This window comes from Anoplophora glabripennis, unplaced genomic scaffold (genome assembly GCF_000390285.2).
Source record: "Anoplophora glabripennis isolate ALB-LARVAE unplaced genomic scaffold, Agla_2.0 scaffold737, whole genome shotgun sequence".
Classification (NCBI taxonomy): Eukaryota; Metazoa; Arthropoda; class Insecta; order Coleoptera; family Cerambycidae; genus Anoplophora; species Anoplophora glabripennis.
This window is the reverse complement of record NW_019416813.1, coordinates 8,629-33,526: the sequence shown is the minus strand read 5'-3', so window position 1 is coordinate 33,526 and position 24,898 is coordinate 8,629. Positions and strand designations below refer to the sequence as shown.

At 30.2% G+C, this 24,898-nt stretch overlaps 1 protein-coding gene across 3 annotated transcripts in view; it reads left to right on the top strand.

Annotated features, from left to right (window-relative positions):
• Positions 1-24,692, top strand: part of LOC108915469 (UNC93-like protein) — a 107,582-nt gene extending 82,890 nt beyond the window's left edge. For all 3 annotated transcript variants that reach the window (XM_018721503.1, XM_018721504.2, XM_018721502.1), the window contains exons 4-6: positions 9,546-9,982; positions 17,532-17,868; positions 23,869-24,692. In XM_018721503.1, the coding sequence (XP_018577019.1) occupies positions 9,546-9,982; positions 17,532-17,863 (769 nt within the window). In that variant the 3' untranslated portion in view covers positions 17,864-17,868; positions 23,869-24,692. The remainder of the gene's footprint in view (positions 1-9,545; positions 9,983-17,531; positions 17,869-23,868) is intronic.
• The last annotated feature ends 206 nt before the right edge of the window (positions 24,693-24,898 follow it).

The window sequence follows — 24,898 nt, the reverse complement described above, 5'->3', positions numbered from 1 at the left end:
TATAAAATACCACGTTTTATGTACCTAAATACTCGAAATTCGTCGTCAAAAAAGTTTATTCATTTTACAAATTTCGAATAACTGGGAAATTGTTACCTGTAGAAATGTAAATCGCTGGTGAATAAATTAATTTTAGCGCACCTAACCCAGAAACAACGGCGTGGACATAGTAGTTTTCTGTTTCCTTCAGGGTGCTCGATTAAAATGAGTTGTTCCTTAATGTTATTTCTTTCTTTCTACGTTTATTTTGTGTTTTTGCAGACACAAACGTTAAATGTAAACATAAAACATTTTCATAGACATTATTTTTAACAAAAGAAGTGTTATATTTAAAACAAAATACAAAAAAATTAATTCGTTTGAAAGCAGATTTAATCAAACACTCCAATAAATTATAAGCTGCGGAAATCGCGTTGATATACCAAAAAGGACGCATGTTCCTTGGTTACGATAATAGTAGGTACTTCCTTGACAAGTAATTTTTTAATAACTGAAAATTTTAGAAATAAAATTTGTTTTAAGACTAATTTGGATTATTTACAGTGAAAATGTAGTACTTTTTGTTGTAAATGTATTGCAGAATCGTATGCGTAGGTTCTCATTGTCAATCGAAATAACTGTTTCAGACAAATCCTACGTGCTTTTAGCCATAGAATCTGAATCTGCAATAAAAAATAGAAGTTGCTATTTAAGATTTCTAAGTTACTCCCCGCCCTATCTACCAGAGGAAGCGGGAGCGCTAATTTTAGCAGTAATATATTTCTCCCGCGGAATCATTAAATTTTGATTATGAACATTTTTTTCGTAGAGCGCTTATTACTCGAGATATTTACAAGTTTCAAGTTAAAAAATCACCCGTTATACAAGGTGATTCACAAACTTTGTTCAATAGATACAGGGTGTTAAACATAAAAAAAATATATTTTTAATTTTTTTTTATAAAAACTAGTAAGTGAAATAATTTAAAATTGGGCACACGTATTTATAACGAGGGTTCAAATAAAAACGTGGTCGAAGTTGGCTCTGACACATTGGACGTAGGGAGTAGCTTATAGCGACCAACTTAACCTCATTTCTCAACGAGCTGTATAGCAGCTGTCAGTTTCAATAACGTTAATGACTATATAACTTTATTTCAAAGAATAATCGTGATAACAATAACAAACAATTAAAGGAGCTGCGGAAAGTGTCCCCCTCCTTGTTATAACAATAAATTAAAGCAGCTGCTGAAAGTGTCCCCTCCTTGTTCCAAGCACTTTTCACACCTGTTCCTCAAAGAATTAAAGACATTTTCTAAGATACCCGGGGTATTGTTAATTTCACGAATCTTGTCTATAAGTCGAGCCTGCAGATGGTTTAAATCAGGAATAGGCAGTTCAAAAATAGTGTTTTTAAGGTAAGGCCACAAAAAGAAATCAGAAGACCACATTCTCATATTCTGTGAGTTTACGTAACCACTTAAATGAAACCAGGCTTCATCAGAAAAAGGTGATATTATGAAGTTCACCGTAGTTGTTTAAAAACCATTCACAAAATACAGCCCGTCCGTCGCGGAAAATCAACTTCATGAAGTTCTTGCTGACAAGTTAAACGATAGGAGAACAAACGCAAATCTTTTTTTAACACTGTGTGGCAGGTACCGACTGATACTCCCACCATTTGTGATAAAACATGTACAGAAATTCTTGGCGCATTTTCCATTATTTGTTGGACATTTTCTTTTAATTCTTCAGTCCGCTTTTTAGGTCGGCCGCTTCCTTCTTTTCTTGTTACACTGCCCGTTTCATGAAAAACATTAACACAACGCTGAACTGCACTTCGAAAAATTTTGTATTCAACAACGCCGGGAAATTGATTTTGAAATTCTATGAAACATGCCTCAATAGAATACTTCCATATTCCATCAATCTTGCGTCCATTTCTAAAGTAGGACTCTATGATAAACACTTTTTGTTCTTGAGAAAACACCATTTTAAACGCTTTTTAAAACGAAAATATTCAAATTGATAGCGGCGATATAGCGCTTTGACAGGTGACGTTTAAGTTCATTTGCTATACGCTACGCCCTACGTCCAAATTTTCAGAACCAACTTGACCACGTTTTTATTTGAACGCTCGTTATAAACATTGTCCAAAATCTGAGGCCTTTTTCTAAAATTTAGATGCTCCAGTGGCGGAGATATAGGGTATCGGTGGCATATTTTTCTAAATAAAATAGTACGCCACTGCTTTTAAAATACCACAAAGGACATGATATATACGATCCCCCTTTAAAAAGATTCTATCTCATTATCTTTTTTTAAGAAATTTGCTGATTTATTAAATTAAAATTGCAAATTGAACCATTGACTAATAGGTACATTACGTTTTTTAGTGATTTCAAAATATTGTACCAGGTAATATTCAGTAAAAAAACTATGTAGTGTTGCTTGTAAAATTTGCGACTTCATTAAAAATCGCAGTAGTATATGGGATGCGGGTATTGTATTAATTTTAACGTCCTTTGTTATATAACGCATTAGTGTGTATTGCAGATATATTAAACGTTCATAGTTAAAGTAATTAAAAATAACAATTAAATACGGTTACCTTGGCGTATGAAGCATATATTAAACATAAGTTTACTTGCAGTACCGTGAATCGGCCATTGTATTGTGTGAAATAAAATGATAGCATGTCGTGCACGTTTCCGTAAAGATTGACATAATAAATAAAGAAGTATGCCTTATTTTTTTTGCACATTAAGTTTACTACAGCTTATAGAGTTTATAATATTTATGTCAATTATTTACCAATAAAAGTGTGCATTTATCAGTGGTATAAATATATAATAACAATAAGGTTTAGGAAAGGAAACATTAAAAACATTTTTTGTTTAATTAGTGTTCTCACACTTCCTTTATATTCTTAATTCAACGTAGATGAAATAAAGATAAGTTGTTATTTACCAGGATTTAATGTAGTAGTTTTCCTACTGAGTAAGCTGGTTATTCCTATTCATACTATCGAGGAACTAATTATGTTAACAATAGTTCAATTTGGATTAGAGTAATATTATTTTCTGACATTGTAATGGAAAACAAACGACATTTTTGTATCGTAATTTACAATAAATTTTTAAGTATTTATTGGACGAAATCTTAAACAATTGCTTTTTTTAATATTTATTAGAAGGGAAGAAGGCAAAAAAGAACATTTTGCTGAAATAATATTCAATCATCTGAGTTTAAAAAAAGTGTAATAATAAACCATTAACATGTACGGAAAATTTTGACCCAAGTATTTTTTTTAATTTTCGCTTTAGAAAAATGATTTCCCATAACAACCTATTGTACGGTCATTTGAAAGTATCAAATTAATTTTAAGATGAAACAATTAACTTTTAGATGTAAATTATGTTTTTTAAATGGAATACCCCGTATTTTTGAAATCTGAAATTTCGAAAATATAAATATGTACTTAATATGTTTGCCTTCGTATTTTTTAGTAAATGTAAATATTAACTCATTCCGACATTATCATAAATATTTCAATCTGCAGTTGCTCTCTTGTCAGGTTACTATTATTAAACTAAAATTAAATTGTAATAAAAAGAAATTGATATAGCACATAAAAGAAAATATGCTAAAAAAAAATTCTATATACTTACCAGATATTCCACATAAAACTGTAAAACTTAAATCTTCTTCATAACTCATTTTGATTTTGTGCGATATACAGGGTGTTTTGAATAAGAACCGACACAGAGCAGGGGCATGTAGGGGAACCCAAAATATGGTGATTTAACGCAACTTACCTTTATACTAGGCTGCACCCCTGAGAAGTTATAGGCCTTGAAAGTGGGGGTTTCAAATTTCAAAAAAAAATCAATATCTCAGTTTATACTTGAACTTAGGAAAACGAAATTTGGTATACGTGTGAGTGTACCAAGAGCATTAACTGAAAAAGGGGTGATAAGAGATGATGCACCATTAAAATGTGACGAAATTTTTTAACCCTTTGGCGAATTTAAAAATTTATTACTTTATTTAATTAACTAGTTAACGTTTTAGAATGTAGGATAAAATTTAATAACTGAAAGAAAAATAAATAGACATTCAACAATTTTTGTTTTATACCATTTTTGTAAGATCTCCCTTCACTTTTTAAAATATTTCGTATAGGAAAGTGTTTGGGTAGAAGCTTATTTATTACCTGAAACTTTGACGAAACTTAGAGAAGATGGTGACGTTTCATGAAACCCCACTTTATTACTGTAAAAAATGTCTCCTTGTTACATGTCGCTAAAATGCTTCGTTCCCGAGAAAAACATATATCAATTACGGACATCTCAGGTTTCTAATCAAATTAAACGATCATTCCACTAAATTTGTAGTATTAAATATTTTTTATGATTTAGGCTAATTTACCTCCATGTCAGATCAAACGAGCTCTTATAATATACAGGGTGTCCCGAAATTAATGGGACACAGAGCAAGAGTAGATTCCTTACATCAAAATAATGCGTTTAAGCCAAACTTACCTTGGTCCATTTGTGGCTAATAAAAAAGTTACAGGGCGTTAAAGTTGAAATTTAGAATTCGAAATTCTTAAAATTCTTAGAAAGTTTTCAAAGGATTCTTTTGAAAATTTGGATTAGGGGGTTTCCTGGGACGAGAAAAACAAATCCGTACTTAATTTTGCTGTAGACGCTAGAGGGCACTACGAAATGTACTCTTGGTTGATAAAAACTGGTTATAACTTTTTTATCAGTGTGTGTACGAAAGTAAATATTGTTCTCCTATCTATTTTTCATAAATAAGGGATACTTGTTTTATGTCGATAAATTTAACCGTTTTCGATTTATTTCTTGTTTTTCTATTGGATGCAATAAAATAAAATACATAATTTATTAAAACTACTGAACTACTGAATCTAATCTTTTTCATCAAAAAATGTTAAATAACGAAAAAAAGAAAAAAGTGAAAGGAATATTTTTTTAATTATAAAAATTTAATGTAGCCACCTGAATGTAATTAAATTATTATTAAAAATAATTTTTAGTTTTTTACGTAAGTAACTACAAACTTTTATTTTATTTTATTTTATTGCATCCAATAGAAAAACAAGAAATAAATCGAAAACGGTTCGACATAAAACAAGTATCCCTTATTTGTAAAAAATAGATAGGTGAACAATATTTTTCTATTAAAACTTTCGTACACACACTGATAAAAAAGTTATAACCAGTTTTTATCAACCAAGAGTACATTACGTAGCGCCCTCTAGCGTTTACAGCAAAATTAAGTAAGGATTCGTTTTTCTCGTCCCAGAAAACCCTCTAATCCAAATTTTCAAAAGAATCCTTTGAAAACTTTATAAGAATTTTAAGAATTTCGAATTCAAAATTTCAACTTTAACGCCCTGTAACTTTTTTATTAGCCACAAATGGACCAAGGTAAGTTTGGCTTAATCGCATTATTTTGATGTAGGGAATCTACTCTTGCTCTGTGTCCCATTAATTTCGGGACACCCTGTATATATCCATGAAAAAACATTTAGATGTCTATATACTATGAGTTCACATTCTAGTAGAGCTAAAACCGTCGAAATAGTTAAAGAGTATTTAATAAAACAAAAGGGTGATGTTTACCTACATTAGAAAACCTCCAATTATACGCAGTTTTCTGAACCTAACAATTACTGCAGAAAATTGAATTGCATTTCTCTGGAACGAAGGATTTTAGCGAGGTGTAATAGTATACCTTTTTACAGTAAATAGGTACAGTAGATTTACATAAAATGCCTATTTTTTCCAAAAATCTCAACCAACAAACAACGAAAGTCGATAGAAGATATTTTTAGCAACCTCTGTGCTTTAGGTACGAAATAAATAAGTGTTGTATTGCAACACATATTCATCAGTTTATTTTCATCTAAGGAAACTGTCCTTGAAGTATGACCAATTCATTTCCGGAGATCCTTTAAAAAATTCAATTCACAAATTTCAAAATTACTAGCAAATTCGAAAAGTCTAACTTCATACTGCCACATGTTTTTTATAATGAGGATCGACACATGCTAACAAAGGAGTCATCAACGAAATACGTTTGCACTCAAACCATTAAGATTTACATAATGTCTCACACTTTTCTAATACTTGCCTAAAGATATTGTAACTAAATAAGCGAATATAGCAGGTTAGCAGTTACTACGAGCCGTCGCTGAATAGCGACTTGGCATCCACCTTTCTCCAGCGAAGGCCGCCATCTTGGATACGTTACGGCCTGTTATTTATTTATCTCCGCAAGGTCGCGTACTTTATTGGAATGTGTCTACTAATTATACATATTACAGACGTCACCGTCACAATCGAAAATATCGAGTGCTTCAAATATATTAATCACACCGACCTTTACGTTATGGTAACCTTCATTTCTTTTGTTTGTTTACAAAAGATATATTACTGTTTTATATTTGTTTCGCTTGTTTTCTAAACAATACTGTAGCTATTATGAAATTTCATGAAAGCAAACCGCAGATATTCTTTGACAAGCTGAATTTCAACAGCACACCGTGTACCTACATAAGGATAAAATATGATAATTTCTTCTGACATTTTATTAGGATCGTGTGGCGCCTATTTTTTCTGGTTTACTCATTTTTACCTGTATCGCTGTAATAAATAATAAGAGAGCCGATAAACGTTTTCTTCTCAGAAATGTTACTGGAATTGTTTTGGTTGTGAATATTGTTCTTTTCAGAACGACAGAAGTATTTGTAACGATTAACGGGGCCAAAAACAAAAAGGTCAACAAAATTTATAAATGAATTTGCTAATTTATTGAAACATAAATATACAGGGTGTAACAAAAAAGGTGGGCTGGCTATACATAGCCATATTGTACTCATCAAGGCGATCAAAAAAGTTTATATACACCCTGTATAATTTATTTATCAGATTTTATCAAATATTCAGAAGAAAAATCTTCAATCAAACAGCAACCCATAACAGATTGTAACTTACAACTTATATCCAACTAACACAATAATAAACATATACGAGGTCTATGCAGAAAATAACCGAACTTTATTTTTTTTAACTTTATTATTAATTTTATACATTATTGGTCCTTGTCTCCTTCAAAGTACCCCTTTCGTAACTGTAAACTCAGCATTCGTCTCTTGTTATGATCCTTTGAATGAATGTTTCATCGTCATTAGATTGTTCCAGGAGTTACCCACAAACGTCTACACGATTTTCTTTCTGTTCGTTCATCAAACGAGGAACAAATTTTGCTGCAACTCGATGCATGTTCAGTTTTTCAGTCAAAATTTCATGGCATGACCCGATTGAGATGATAACCTCCTCTATAAATTCTCTGACAGTCAATTGACGATTTACTTACCCAAATCTTTAACTTTATGAAGGTGGGTGGTCATCAGTTGAAGCCGAAAGCCTTCGTGGTCGAGAATCCTCTTCAATTGACTGACGCCCATTTTTAAATCGTGAAAACTATTCGTAACATTGAGTACGACCCAGAGCATCATGGGAATCTGAGAAATTTACCCCAATTTTTACATTACCTATGTGTAGGTATACTAATATAACTAGGTCAATTTCTTAATGACTTTCTTAGATAAAAAATCAGTAAATAATAAATAAAACAGGTTTAAGATCTTAAAATGAATACAAATCTGGGAAAGTACACTGTAAATCATAATATAAAATATGTTAAATCTATTTTTTTTTTTAATGAAAGTGATGCTACAATACACAAGTGATGATACAATAAATGTATGTTGTTAATAAAATTCGATTTTCAGAAAAACGATACAAGTTATCAACTGATATACGGTATACTTTTTTTTTAGGAAAGTGAGAGAGGAATCGAATTATGAAAGAAAAATGTGAAATTTGGCAACGCTGTCAAAGATGTATAAATTTAAATAAATAATTTCGTCTACTCCTGTATAATCCAGGCATATTGAATATCAGTTTAAACTTGGAAATGAACATTACCATGAGTTACTTTAATTGCCCAAATTTCATTATTGTCATGGTAACAACTTGGAAGTTATAATTGGAATTTGTTTCTCAAACTCCTTTCTTTGAAGGCGAATAACTCCACAACGAAGCCCGATAGGAACAAATTTTCTATGAAGTATTACAACTATTTTGACCTCCTTAGTACACCCCTTCCTTTTTGACATGATCTTTTCGGACACCCTGTATATTTATATATTTTTTATATAATTCTTTTATAAAATGTCTAAGCTTTTTATAAATGACTAGGCAAATTGTAAAATGATGTGTAAATAACAATTTTTTTATAATTTGACTGCAAATTTTAGGCATTTTACAAAATGCTGAATAGTTATGTCTTATTGTAAAATGAACACAAAAGCCATTATTTTTACATTACGCCTAGAATAAATTGATCATATTCAAGCGTGCTTACTGCCGATACTGTCCTCCAGTTATCCGAATTGTAAGGCATTTTCTAGTTTCTAGATTAGTTTTCCACTTCACTCAATTTATGAGTTTGTACCGTGGTATGACATTATGTAAACAAACGCTAAATTAGCAGCAATTTTTTGCTATTTTCACTTCAAAAATTTGGGTTTCAAGACATAATACATATTTTAAACTAGTAGATTTAGAACTTAACACTCTTATTGTTAAAAAATCAAATGTAAGAATTAGTATTTATTTTTTCATGCCAGATTATGTAGAATTAGAAAATAGTTTTTAATTGTATGCAGTACTAGCAATAATATAAATTGATATTTCATGATATGCCTAATTGATTTTCAGTCGTTTACAAAACGACTGGAGAGAGCCAGTCTAACGCCTAAAATTTTACTTCAAATTGTAGAAAAATTGTATTTACACATCATTTTACAATTTGGCTAGTCATTTATAAAACACCTAAGCATTTTATAAAAAGATTGAATTTGCATTAGCCTGCAACAACTTGGACTGCGTTGCTACTAACCTCAACCTTTTCAATTTATTATTATTGTCTTTACCAAATAGTATTACAATTTAATTAAAATTAAATTGTTATAAATAGAATTAAATATCAACGTAAATCCAAAACTTCATCCGTCGAATTTGAAAACGATATGTGTATGCATACCTTCTTATAATTATAGAAGAGATGTAAACGTTAAGTGAGAATAGCAGCGTATATAACTAGCTGATAAATTGCATTGAAAAATGGTTGAAATACTTGCATAAGCTAAAAAACTTAGTACCGGGGTTTTACTTTGTTTTTAAAGTTAATCCTAAGAGTTTAGTATTACAATCGTATTCCTGAAAATACTTAACTAGTTTTATATTTACTTTGTGCAAAAAAAACGACAAGTCAAGGTTACGTACTAGTCATAATTAGGGTGAGGCTCAAATATGAGAGGTTACTTGCTTACATGGTATCACAGCAATCAATACGTTATATATTGCCGTCAGCGTATGAACCACATGTTTTTCGTTAGCTTTAGTTAAAACGGATATTAAAATATCATAATAGTAATATAATGCTCTAAACACAGTATATTTGTAGATATGGTGAGAAACAGGGAAGAAGGAGCAGCCATCAGCAAGAAATGACCCCCATCCAACTTCTGTCGGCTACCGCTTATCAGCTTAAGAAACCCTATCAACAGTTGTTGATTCCCATAACGGTTTTTATTGGAATGGAACAAGCATTCATCGGTGCCGATTTCACTCAGTCGTACATTACGTGCGCTATGGGGGTTTCCCAGGTTGGTTACGTCATGATCTGCTTCGGGTGCGTGAATGCAATATGCAGTCTCTTATTCGGTTCGATCATGAAATATATCGGGAGAGCACCAATTATGGGTCTGGGAGTCCTTGTACATACTGGTCTACAGTCGTGGATGTTGATATGGAGGCCTCACCCTGATGCTCCTATGAAATTCTTCATGGCTGCCGGACTATGGGGTGTCGGCGATGCTGTGTGGCAAACTCAAGTTAACGGTAAGGGCGACGTAATACTTATTAGTTCTTTTTTTATTGGCACCTGCATCGATTGCATATTGGTCAACGAGTCACTTCACATAACCGCAGTCCTCTAGTCCTTCACAAAATTATCTACGCCTTCCATTTTATAACCGTGACAAAACTGCTAGCGAATTTCACAATAGTGCATTATTTCGAAATCGATGTTTGTACTCGGAGACCGTTTATAAGCGTATAAATTTATAGTAATGGCTGATTATTATTTAAAAACGGAACATGACATCTAATCTTGGAGGATATTAATTGAAGCTATACTATACTATAAAAAAGGGAAAATGCATAATATATTTATTATTCGTTCCTTCAAAACCTGAGTGTACTAGGTGGGTCTTTTCTCAAAAACTAGTAATTGTCTAACCCTAAATCTTTCTGGATACGTATGTATCTTCTATGCTTTATCCTTTGCCTTAGAAAAAAATCTCATTGTGGTAAAGTCAATGAAGTAGAAAAAAGGATGGCGCATAATTTTTTCTTAATAGCGCACTATACAGGGTGATTTCACTTTAAATACAGAAACTGCAGGACTAGATTCATTACCAAACAATGAGTTGAGTTTGCTCTATAAACTTTTTTTGCTGCGGACTCGGTATTCGAGATACAGGGTGTTAACGTTTCCAAAAAAATATAGGTATATTTTCTGCTATATCTTCATAATGCGCTGACGGAATTGAATGAAATTTACTACAGCGTATTTACTTAATTAGACCTTTTATTGAAAGTAATATTAACTTCGTGGCATTAATCAGTGGTGTGCTACTGAAGGTGCCGCTATGTTTTCCCAAAAAAAAAATACGCCACTAGCAATTTTCTGTAGAAATAATGATAAATTCAGGAACTGTTACTTTATTCGAGATACAGGGTGTTAAAATTTACAAAAAAATATATATTTTCTGCTATATCTTCATAATGCGCTGACGGAATGTAATGAAATTTACTACAGTGTATTTACTTAATTAAACCTTTTATTGAATGTAATATTAACCTTGTGGCTTTAACCAGTGGCGTGCTACTGGAGGTGCCGCCCCATTTTCCTAAGAAAACAATATAGTGGAGTCAAGATAGATTTTGACTTCGCGAAAATTACGTGAAGAGAAATATGCGAAAAAAAATTTTTTTTTATTTATAGTAAAAAGTGGAAAATTGTTGTAATAGCAAAAAAATAACGTTTTTTAATTAATTGATTTAATATTCATTTTTAAAAAGTATATTCTGTATCTGAAATTGTGAATATAAGTTCGAAACCTGCTCGGTGAGTATGGCACGCGCATGGTGTATTCTACTACATAGAAATATATACAATAGCCTTGCTTGCGAAAGGGAATTTTGGAAGTTGTGAGCACACCAAATATTTTTTTGTTACTTACAGTTTTATTTTAAAAGCGTTTTTCGTTTATAAGAATTAAATAATATTATTATAAATGGTATAAGAATATTATTTTTATGTTTTCAAGTAAGCTGCTGCTATCAGTGTTAAAAAGTGTATTATTCACATATTTTGTCCATTTTGAGGTTATACTCTCCTACACTTGTAATTCTTTAATGTAATGATGAGTTTGATATTTATATATGAATATTGATCCATTTTTAAAATAATTAATGAATAGATTAATAATAGGGGACGTTGATTTTGATTTTGTAATTTTGTATTTAAAATCAGTGTTTTTTTTCAATTTTATTGGTTTAAAGTTTAATTGCCCAGTTATTTTTGAAGAAGAGCAAGAACTCTTGATGAGATGAGATTTAAAAATTAATTATTTTGTAATAAATTTGTTTTTTAAAAAATAAAACATATTTTCAATAAAATCTCTAGCCATTTATAATTTTCATTTTTCGAACCTCTATATTACAAATATGAGCGAGTTTGATTTAAAATCGATAATTGTTAAATAAATTGTTTAAAATAGTCGGCCATATTGGATCAGCCATTTTGAATTTTCAGTTTCCGACTTCATAATCTTGTTCAGCGACATCGAAAACCCCTATATTGTCAATTTGAAAGAATTCGATTTAAAATTCATTGAATTATTTTAAATGTTCTTAAAAAAACTATTTATTATTGTTTAAATAATTAAAAAACAATTAGCGTACAAAAATAAGTTTATAACTTTTTTTCTAATACTTATCTCCAAGTAAATTCAAAAGGTTTTAGGAAAATCCATGCTTCCCATAATTATTTCGAAATAATGCGTAATTTTAAGCTATCTTGACTCCACTAATACGCCACTGGTGTTTTTTTGTAGAAATAATGTTACATTCAGGTACAATTACGTTAAATGAAAGAAAAATGTTTCGTGGTGTTTTTTAATAGTAGCAGCCGTTTAGGAGATATATGGGCTTGTGTTTACGTTTTATTGAATTTTCCTTATAAACTAATCTGTTTATTTGATGAAAACCTGGTTTTAACTAGTGGCGTGCTACTAGCGTCCGCCAAGAACACCACTGGCGGTTTTTTCTAGAAATAATGTTATTTCTGGGAGAAAATGAAACTAAATAATAAAATAACATTAACAAATAGGTTGAGTAAGTAATTAAGTAATGAGTCCTACAACAATTGTCCAAAACGAAATCCTTCCGCATCGATACATTTTTGACATCTTCTAATCTATTTATAGAGGAACTTATCATGACATGATTTTCCCTGAGATTACAATTTTCCTCTATTCTTTGCCACAATTCGTCTCGTGTTCATAAGCCCAACAAGGACTGCAGCTTCAGCAAATAAATAAACAAAGCTAGTTATAATACCTACTAAAACGAGATCATCGTAAAGCTTACTAACTGATAATGCGAACAAAAGATTCAATTTTTGCTGATGGATTTTAAACAAATATGATTAAGTGGACTAAATTTGCGCATTATGTTCGCCAAATAACTAAATTATCCCCTAAACGGCTGCTACTATTAAAAAATACGAAGAATCAGTTTTCATTCATTTAAAGTAACAGTTCCTGAGTTTTATCATTATTTCTACAGAAAATTGCTAGTGGCGTTTTTACCAAATTATGACTTTTTAAAAATAACTTTTTGGTCATTTGAAAATCTACTGCGACATGAAATAATTTTTCATAAAATTCTATAGAGACTTTAGTTAGATATATTTCGTATTAAAATAGATTTCTTCTTCTTGTTCATCATCTTCTCTAATGGTTAGTTCTAACCCAATCCAATCCAAGATGTAAAGAGATTAATTTTATTATGATTTTTCAGTAACCTACCTATAAATTGGAGCGAAAAACAAAACGTAATTCACGCGGTTTACAACAACTATTCCAGACCTAAATAATTCGACTCAGTAGGTATAAAAACAGCTTATAAGAATGTGGTTAAACAATGATTTCTTTTAAATAATTAAACATTCTTAATCGAATCTCAATTTTGTTGATTTCGCAATTTGAAAACTATTTATCTGGAAAAAAATATTATGAAATAAAGGAAAATTATCTGTCAATTAATTGTAGTACATAAACAATTATCTTTGCAGACAAATTGCAGGAAAAACATTGTTCAATAATAAATTAATTCGAAATTTCTCACCATGTCTGTACTGAATTATGTTTAACAACACCGATCTGGTGATTTAAGTACTTCATCAAGTGTTTCGTTAAACAACGGAGGATTTTCTAATTGGCGATCTTTATTATCGGTTTTATAATTATTCGCACTTTTTAACAACATAATTACACCTCTACGGCGATGCTATAAATAAAACATATTTTTGCATTGGAATTATTAAACAATTGCTATTTTGAAATTTTATCGTTTTTTTTTCCTAGATTAGAACTAAATTTAAATATGTGTCTAACAAATACATTTTGTATTTTATCTATTAAATAATATTGTAGTGGTAGATGCTCGAATATTGCTTTCGGTTTGGAGAAAAAGCTGATTGTCAAATTTGAATGAAATCGCGTTTTATTTAAACTGTTTTTTTCTGTATACTTTAACAGTGTTTGCGGACACATTTTTATGTTTTTTTTACTTAGTTAACATTCACTTCTATTATATTAATTACACCCTGTAGAATAATATTAGTTCTTCTTTTCTTGGCGAAGTCAATATATGTGAATACTTAAATAAATTTCAACGCTAATTTAATTTAAGACGAATGCCGATTCGCCGATCGAATTCATATGAAGCGCAGTTATTTAAATTGTATCAGAATTTTAAACAGTTATATTTATCTGAATATTAATCGTATTTTTTACCATTCAAAATAATGGAAAGAGCCTAAGAACGTACAGTGTAAACAGGAATTCATTAAATGAATTAAAATCCAGTTATAAGGAGAGGCACGTTCTAAATTGCTCAAATGTGTTAAGACATGAGACAAGTTTGTTTATAATGAGTGTCTCCTTATAAAATTTCTCTTTAATGGTCTCCCATAATACTAAATATATACTACAGGATTTTCATTTGTTTTCAAATTACAACGTCATGGCAAAATACCCCATTGTTTTAAATATACAGTGAAAAAACATTATGATTTAAATTCACACAATTGTTCCTAAACTCCACAGGCACTTTGAAAATTCAATATTTACATTGTGATTATTTTTGGAGTAGTGAAAATTGCAGATTTTCACAAACCTTTACACAATATCGTCTGCAATTTTCAGTGAATTTCAGGAACAATTGTGTTAATTTTAATGAGAATATTTTCCGTGTGTAGCATTCTTATCAACAAATTTCCAAAAATACTGCTATTGGCCTGTAGATATTGTCTAGTTCGTCTATAAAAAGTTGGTGTTCTTTCTTTAACATCAGTTGTAACATTTCTAACACGTCGCATCGCGTCGGTTCATCCCGACTATCACCTTCTACTTTATACACCTCACTTTTTAACCAACCACACAAACGAAAGACTAATGACATGAGTTCTGGAAAACTTGGAGGTCAACTAATAAGACCACCGCGACCAATCCTGTGACTGCAACGGATTAATTCAAATGGCTAATTGAGTTTTTGTAAAAAAAAAGGATAATCCGCATGTAAAATATATTTATTTATATTTTATTATATAAGTGTAAGATGCAGTAGTTCGAAAACAAACGAAACGCCATTTATTACAAAAATACTGCAGTTAAAACAATGTGTGTAGGATATTTTGTCGTGATAGGCTATAGTTTGAAAACAAATGAATATCAGTAAAGAAAATACACCCCTACCTGAGTATGGTGCATTCCTTCTAACACCCTGTTGAGTAGCAGAGTTTCCTGTATTAACAGTGGAAATATTTTCAAGGTATTTTTCCATAATTTTATTAACCAAAGGTATATCCATGCAATTTCATTGATTTCACTCATACAGGTTGCTCATAATAAGACAGCCAAATCATATACATATTTCTTTTATTATAGCAGAAATGAGTTTCACAGTGAAATAATATTTAAATATTATTGTTTTCTATTAACTCATCATCATTTGATATGCACTGTTTAATTCGTCTCCTCTTATTTCTAATAAGTCTCCTCGACTGAAGTGGTGTTATTTATCGACATTCTTTTCTAATTCTATTACATAAATCTTAATTAAAAAAATGAATGTGTTTTGTGGAATTTTCTGTGATCGAATAATCGGGCCCTTCTTTTTTAACGTTAATCTACATATACCCAGAAATTTTTTTGAATTTTTTAAATAATGATTTCTGGGATTTAGTACACGCACTTCCTCTTCATGTAAGATAGAACCTTTACCTTCAACTAGATGGGGCACCTATTTATAATGCGGTGGCTGAATGAGAATTTCCCGAGAAAATGGATGGGTCCCAACAATCCGTTAGTTGAGTGGTCGCCAAGAGCTCCAGACTTGACTCCCCTTGATATATTTTTATGGGGACCTGTGAAAAATAAATTGTATAAAACAAGGCTCCGGCACAGAAGATTTATGTAATAGAATTAGACAATCATGTATGTTGACCAATATCACCACATCAAGTGAGGAGAGTTATTAGAAACAAGAGGAGGCGAATTGAACAGTGCACACCAAATGATGGTGGACTAATAGAAGACAGTAATATTTAAATTTTATTTCGTTGTGAAACTCATTTCTGGTATTATAAAAAATATATATCTTATTGTGAGCACCCTGTTTGAGTGAAATCAATGAATCTGCATGGATATACCTCCGGTTAATAAAATTATGAAAAAATACCTTGAAAATATTTCCACTGTTAATACAGGACACTGCAATGAGTGAAATTTTTCAAAGTTTGCACCTATTTTGTGAACACCCTGTAAAAACTATAATAGTGAAACTTTGTATTTAGGGTTTTGAGCTGTGATCAAATCGAATATGCTATCCATTTCTTTCTTAAAAAAATACCTAATATGTTTTTTAATTTTTGAGGGTCTTTTGTTGATGATAGTAACCGTTGAAAATATCATATGTCAAAAAATGTAATATCAAAAAGTAGGCCTTTTTGAGTAGTACCATATAAAAAAAAAGAATTTTAGAAATCGGCCAACGCCCTCCTAAATACGGAGGTGTACCGACTTTAAGTGAAACACTGTATATAAGCTTAGAATCTAATACAAACATAAAAAATAGTAGCAAGCAATAATAATAATGAATTAAATTCGCTACACTTGCTTCTAAGTATAATATAGTTTTAAGCATTAGAAATAATCAATTTGAGTTAGATCCGGTGATCTTGCAAGCCACTTTATGAAATCTAGCATGGCAATCTATTATAGAAAAAAGTATTAAAATGTAATATATTATGAACATAAAATAATTAAATTAATAATAATAAATAATAATAATAATTAATTAATTAAGTAGCGTTACTAAACGTATCTACCTGTTGGCTTTTTTTAGTAGTAGGATCATTTAGCGTGAACTCGGGATAACTAAAAATGGGCATGTACGAATATAATCACTAATTCGTAGAAGTAATTAATTAATCATGTTCATTAGTTTGGCGCAAATGCGGCAATATTGCCGATGGCAATTCATTATTTTTTTATGCTATGTAATAGCTACAACAAACAGTACCAAGTAATAAAAGTTTTAATACGTTGATATATTCCTGTTGCTTAGTCAGAAGTATATTCTCATGGAGACTCGCTAACTTGCCTTGCCTGGAGCAGAAGAAGAACCAGTTTTAGCTAGTTTACATTGCCGGAGGACTAATCTCATTAACTACAACAGAAAACAGCCACAAGTCAAAAGACTTTAACCCGAAAATTGTGTCTGTCGGTGATTATAATAATCTTCATTGAATTTATTGTTTTTTGTTGCATTTAATATTCAATGCGTTAATCATACAGTCAAAAGCATGTTAATTTTCCTTTGCACCTCTGTCTTTCCTTGACATTTGGAAAGCAGGAAAAGTCATTGCGTAAGGTGCAAGGTTACATTATGCACAATTTTTTATAAATTATAAAATAACATTTGAAAAATTGATTGATATAATAGTCCACTGTATTGTACATATCAACCATAAAGCTTTATTAAATTCTTTAAGATTAAAAGTAGATAAAAGCTATATTCAAGGTATATTTTTCAGGATTATATGGTACTCTATTCAGAAGAAACAAAGAAGCCGCATTTTCCAATTATAGGTTATGGGAGAGCGTGGGATTCGTAATTGCTTATGCTTATTCAACGCATCTGTGTTGCCGAATGAAACTTTACGTCCAACTGACGATACTCCTTGCTGGATTTATTCTATACGTTATCGTAGAAATTCACCACTTACATAAAATCAGGAGACAGAAGGCGAAAGAAAAGAAGGCCGCCGCACTGGAAGCGAGTAAACAACAAGTACCTCCAGAACCAGAAGAAACGGATGATGAAAAAGATGATATCGACGATGAAATCATTGTCACACATTTATAAACTAGGTAATTATAATTAATACCACTTACACTATTAGAAATAGGGATAGGAGATAGAAATCGGGAAAATTGTACAGTGTTTTCTAAGCAGTCTAAAATATTGAAGGTGATTCCCCAGATCCGTTTTAAGATGAAAACTTTACACAATTATCCTAATTGTTCCATTTCAAAGATATACGTAGGATGTTGTTTGATGAACATAGTTATTTCAATATAATGTTTTTCAAAGAAATTATTAACACAAGTAATAGTAAAAGTATTACACCTTATTTTAGGTAATACGAGTAGGTATTTACAAAACAAATTTTATATTCACAATTTTCTAAACCAACGGTATTTGGCAGGGAGTACATAATTATGGATATAGTTATATCACACATATAGATTGTTTGGTATATTTGTCCTAGAGAGGTTCAAAAATAATAACTGAAACTTATTTAATATTTTTAATTTGTATTGAATGAACTAAACATAATAATGTATACAGCGTGGATCATTTTGATGATTCATGTATTGGCATCTTGGAAACTATAAGAGATAGGAAAGTGATTAAATGGAGAAAGTTTTAGATAGTACTGTTGCTAACTTAATGGTGCTTGCAGACCGGTCCTCGCTCTTCAGGTTTTTGAGTTATTTTGAAAAAAAGTAAATGTGGCATTTTCGAAAATCGTCTGTAACCTTTTTATTTAGAGGAATTTTTAAAATCTGAAAACACTTTTCCACAGCGAGTTTTTTCGAGAAATATTACTGTATATTTAGATTTTCATGGCGACGTTTCGGTTGCGAGAAACCATCATCAACTTTCTTTTTTCTTATGGGTGCTATATTGAATTTTAAGCTGAGCAAATAGAGCATTTTTTTGGTTTTTCAATAAGTAAGAAAAAATTTAAAAACAACCTCAAAAATCAATATTTTAATATTTTTTACAAATTTGGCAACACCGTATAATTTTTCAAAACTATTATAGAATAGTCTCAAATTTTTGTAAAAGGTTTTCATTAATGTCATGAAGTCGAGTGAAAAAATTACGCTTTGCGTTATTCCAATGAAGAAAAATGTGCTTTAGTAAAAATAATAAAAAAGCAACTGTGGCATTAAACAGTTTTATTGGAAATTATCCCGAAAGACAACCACCAAATGAAATATATTTTTATAAATGTATAGCAACTTTGAGAATGTTGAAAAGCTACATGCTAAGAACTACGAAAGAGATAATTCAGGCAATAATTTTTTTTTTTTTTCATTGGAATAACGCAAAGCCATTTTGCCGATTTTAAAACAAGTGTCACTCAAACTGTTAATAATTAACTCGAAGATTAACAATAATTCAAAATGACAAGCAGTTTGAAACAAATATTATTATCGTCATGGAGATTCATCGACTACCAATGGGGCTTTTCTTCGTAAACTTGTGGCCATTACTATCATTTTTTCACTCAATGTCAAGACATTAATAATAAGCTTTTACAAAGATTTGAGATTATTCTATAATAGTTTCAAAAAATTATGCGGTGTTGCCAGATTTATTGAAAATATTAGAATATTGATTTTTGCGGTAGTTTTTGAATTTTTTTCTTAGTTATACTATATCATTGAAAAGGCAAACAATGCTCTATTTGCTCAGATTAAAATTCAATATGACCCCCATAAGAAAAAAGAAAGTTGATGATGGTTTCTCGCAACCGAAACGTCGCAATGAAGATCTGAATATACAGTGAAATTCCTCGAAAAAACTTGCTGTGAAAAAGTGTCTTCAGATTTTAAAAATTCCTCTAAATAAAAGTTACATACGATTTTCAAAAATGCCACATTTACTATTTTTCAAATTAACTCAAAACCTGAAGAGCTAGGACCGGTCTGCAAGTACCATTAAGTTAGCAACAGAACTGTCTAAAACTTTCTCCATTTAACCATTTTTTTATATCTTACAGTTTCCGAGATACCAATACATGCATCCCCAAAATGGTCCACACTGTATATAAAATATTATTTCAAATATATGTCGATATTCATATGAACTTTAGACCCAGTTTTTTTATCGGATTTTAAACGGGTTTTACACTTAATGTTTGACCCAATAAATGGTTAAAATAATAGGTCCAAAAACAGTTACAATTCACTATATTTGTGTTCTAGTAAACTCACTAAAATAGTGGCCAAATTTAATGATGCCAACTTTAGAAGAAATACAAGAACAATGTGTACCACTAGCTTTAATAGACTTTTATTGTATACTAGACAGCAGCTGCAACAACTTAAATAAAGTTTCGAAATTATAGAAATGAAATAAAATGGACACTATTGATTAAATTTATCTAAAAATTTTTAGTCGATTTATTGAAACTAAGGAATTTACCACAATTTTTGTAGTACATGGATCAATATAACTTGGCTAATTTCCTTATTATAACAGGCGGAAACTATTATTAATTACTTCACTGTAATAATCTGGGAACATTGGAAACCATCTAGCTCTAAAGTAGATATGTGCTAAATATCCGAGTGCACCGTTTTAACAAAAATTTTTGGCAAACACTCGCGAAATTTTCAGTATGTATTAAATATTAAGTAAGATATGAATTATTAGAGTAGCAGGCACCCTCCCAAGTGTAGGTCATTAATGCTGTGACAGCAGAAAGTATACGTGACTACCTTGACAGTAAACGCATGAGCGAATAAGTCTACTGTCAAAAAACCTTGGTTATTTTCGACATCGACATAATACATAAATAAAATTGAACTTGAAATTTAAAAAAAGGAGCTGCTAAGAACGTTCCTAAAATTAAATTAATCTCTGAATTATTTACATACTGATTAAAGATACAGAATACGATTGGGCAGGCTTTATTGACGCTGTATTATCTTTTGATTATCCTTTTTTTTGGAACAAGTACACGAAAAACAATTAATGGGAGACAGATCTATCTCAAACTTTATTTTTACGCTTATGTTTTTACATATTAACATTATTTATCTACGCTTAATCTGAAATATTTCATAATTCAAAATTTGTTACCGTTTTAAATGTAGTAATTAGAAGCGAATTATACAGAGTATTTTTAAAATAAGTGCGTCCCTTCAAAAAGGTAACAAGTTATTTTAATCAAAATGTCGAGATATATTAGAAAATATGACACTTTTCTGAAATATCCCTTAGGATATTTGACGTAAACTAAGGAAACTTGAGTCACTGATTTATCAAGTAGAAATACCACTAGAAGTCGCAAAACTTCGAGATCAATGAGTATTCCGCAAATTCGATTAGTGCTTTTTATTACCTATAGGAATTCTAAGAAATAAAATCGCACCCAGTTTATTTGAAGAACAAGTCGAAGTTAAGTTTACAATACAGTTAAATAAATTGAAAATAACACTAAAGCTATTCTTTTCATAAAATACAACGTAATCAGAACTCTAAAAGGCTTGTCATTCGAACAAAATTTTAAAAGATCTTTTTCCTTGGAAATTCTATTGATATTAATACCATTAATCGAATTTGCAGACTACTCATTGGCGTCGATATTATGAGACTCCTAGTGATACTGATCCCTCGTGTCTCCGCCACTGGCATAGACATATTTATAAACCAACTTAGCGGACTTTTAATTCTACTTAGATAAATCAGTGGCCGACAACAAATATCCTTAGAGATATTTCAGAAACTTTTTATTCAAAATAATTTGTTCTATTGCCTCTTTAAAGGAATGCGCTTCAGAATACTCTATTTAGGTACTATTTAAGTCTCCTGTGCTAATAAATTATTGTTACATTTCGTGTATTTCTTACATTTAATGGAAATTCAGGAAAATTAATATTTTAGGACATAATCTACATTAGAAATGAAAACAACATAATTCCAGATCGTTGATTATTCTGAAGAATGAAAACAATATTCGTGTCAAGTATTTTTTTTAATTTCTGAGGATCAATTAGCATTTCTTTATAAGAATGAGCAGTGATTCCTGGTAATATATAAAACAATTATTCCCATGCAATAATGGACCAAATGTGGTTTTACCAGAAATATGTGACAGTATAAAATTAACATTAAGAACTTTACTGGGATAATTAATATTAATTACATAATTAGCTATCGTTTTCGGCATAATTGCAAGTATTATACTTACAACCTGGCATGGAGCAGTATTTCATTTCTATCACGTATAAAGGAAAAATAAGGAAAACTTTAAATTGCCTAATATTTATAAAATTTCATTATATTATTATCCTTAATATTTAAATATTTACTTTTATAAACTTGTGCATGACGTCATTCCATGTAATCACACGATGATTCGATGTCATGCTGCGTTAATGCGAGTACTTGACATGAATAACTGTTATAAAATTTTTCAAAAATAAAATATATTACGTATCAAAACCAACGCAATAATAAGTAATATCACACATAATGATTTAATATTAATTTTACTGTAATATTTTTGTCTGTAGAAAGATTTTTAATTATAAAGACATTCATGCTCGTGGACCTGTCCAGTTAATAAAATTTCATAAATTTGTTATGCCATTTTACGTGTACGATAGGACCTTTGCATGCGCATTGTTCTGACGCGACACATTACAACACGTCAGGCGATCCGACACCACAAAAATCAGTAGATCGCGTAGCGTCAGAACAATGCATTTTTGTTTGCACACTCGACATAACAAAAAAAGTTAAAGAAATCTTTTTAGCAAAAACTCCGTTTACGAGTAAACTATTTTTAATTAACTAAAGGCCATTTTATTGAAATGTATGCTTTTAACATGTTTTTGACATCTACACCACAGACCACTCATACCATAGATTTTTACACAAATAAACGAAATACTCTATAATAGCAATGGATTGAAAACTAAGAATTTAGGCAATGAATTGTCTGATGCGCATAAGTTTTTTAATTATCACGTTAGTAAATAAATCACCTTAGTTAATTGGCATTTCCTTTTGTCTTATTGCAATTTCCATAAATTTATTTACCGGCATTAACTATTTATTTTCAATTCTCACACGTGGATTTCAACTGACAAAAAAATTACTGAAAAAAAGGAATTCCGTAAATAAATCGCGAAAGTAATAAATTCTGTTGGAATTAATTGCAAAGCACATAGCAATAATAGAATATTTATGTGCAAACTGAAGATATTTTTAAATATTACTACAATTAATGTTTTATTTACATTTAAAAAATAAATTCTGTATGTAACATTGGCAATTCTCAATGAAATTTAAAGTATTTTTTCTTTCGAATACTAATTAAATATACTGAGCAAAATCTCGTGCAGTTGCCATAATTGTGATTGTAACAAATTTTGGTTAAAAATGATTACTTATTCATTTCTATTATTATAAGCTTTTATTTAACTTCACATGTACGTTTGTTTGTATGTATGTTTAGTTCAAATCTGGAAAGCCAAAGTTCTCGTACAAACTCGTATTAAGCTGGTTGTGACAATTTAAACCTAAGTATATGTTTATACTTGTATGAAGTTTTCTACTTAAAAGTGATTTGATAAATCGCCCCCTCTCAATATTTTGAATCACTTAGGAAACATCCTGTATGTGGGGCCCATTAAGAGTACCTATCCGAATTGTTTGGTTATTCGGCTACCCGCTACATGGAACGTCAAAACATTTAGTTATTACTTGTTTTTATTTTAAACAGTTTAACACATGCCTGCACTAGATTGTAGCATATACCTATTAGAAAACTTAGACATACCTTCAGTTTGTTTGTTTATTTTTTTATTTAGATATCACTGGTTTTAATTAATATTCTACGACTTTTTAAAAAAATAAATAAAAGAAAACAATTATACAGCAAAAATACGTACCTCTATTAATCATCCTTGTGTTTTATTTTCTTTGGCAGCAACCATCCAATTGAGTATTTCTTATAAAAGAACAACTGTACAATAAAAGCAAAATTAAAACAAAAATTAAAGGACTAGAAATGAATGCAAAATAACCTATAAATATTAAGTAACCTTTTTTATTTTTTTCAGGCATTCCAAGTGATTTAAATGTACATTCATGCGCTGTGTTCAAGATCCAAGGGACCAGTGTGTATATTTTTATGACATTTTTTTATGAAAATGCATTGGAGAAGATCAGTATTCGCCCATATCATACTGGTATAATATATTGTATATAATATTTCTGATTATTTAGCAACAGTTGTACGTATATTCATGAGACTTATAGCTAAGCACTCATAATATCGTGTTACGGGAGTATACGCAATATTTTTACAATGTAGTTTTTATCATTACATTATCTGTGATGGTAAATTATTAAGGAATAAAACAAGAAAATAGTTTTTTGAGTTACTGATGATGATAATATTGTGCCTTATACTTAAATAAATGGAATTTCATGTTTAATTCTACTTTCAAGCTTGTTTGATTTGTATTAATCTTTTGATTTAAATATGTGCCATTATAATCAAAAAGTAATTATTTTTGTTTTTGTATAAGGTTATTTGTGTTTACTGCAATTGTCGCAAAGTATTTGTTCATTCACAAAATGAGTGTTTCAACTAATTTTTATTCACATTAAGCTATACATATATTAGGCTGTTTCTAGGATACCCAAATATTTTCTTTTGGATATCCGTCGATACAACATAGTTAATACCTACCTACGTGTTATTATTTTATTTATATTTTATTTTCCTGATAATTATAGATTCTGTACAGTAATTATAGAAATTAGGTATTAGTAGCAAATATTATTATATATTAGGATGTTATAGAAATTTACTGAAATTATAAAGATATTCAGTATTCGTGAGCAATACTGTAACAATAAAAACTTTAAGTTATTGATATATTTTCTTCATTAATTTCCAACCAAAAAAACCTTACCTTAATAATCCATAGCACGCTCAACTAAGTATTTTATGAAACAACTGAATTTCAAAAAAAATAATTTTTGATGTTTTTTTCCATAAACAATAAAGTGTCTGGATGTTAAAATTAAAATAATAAAAACGATCTGTATCTCTTAAACGAATCACTAAAAATTCACAGTATC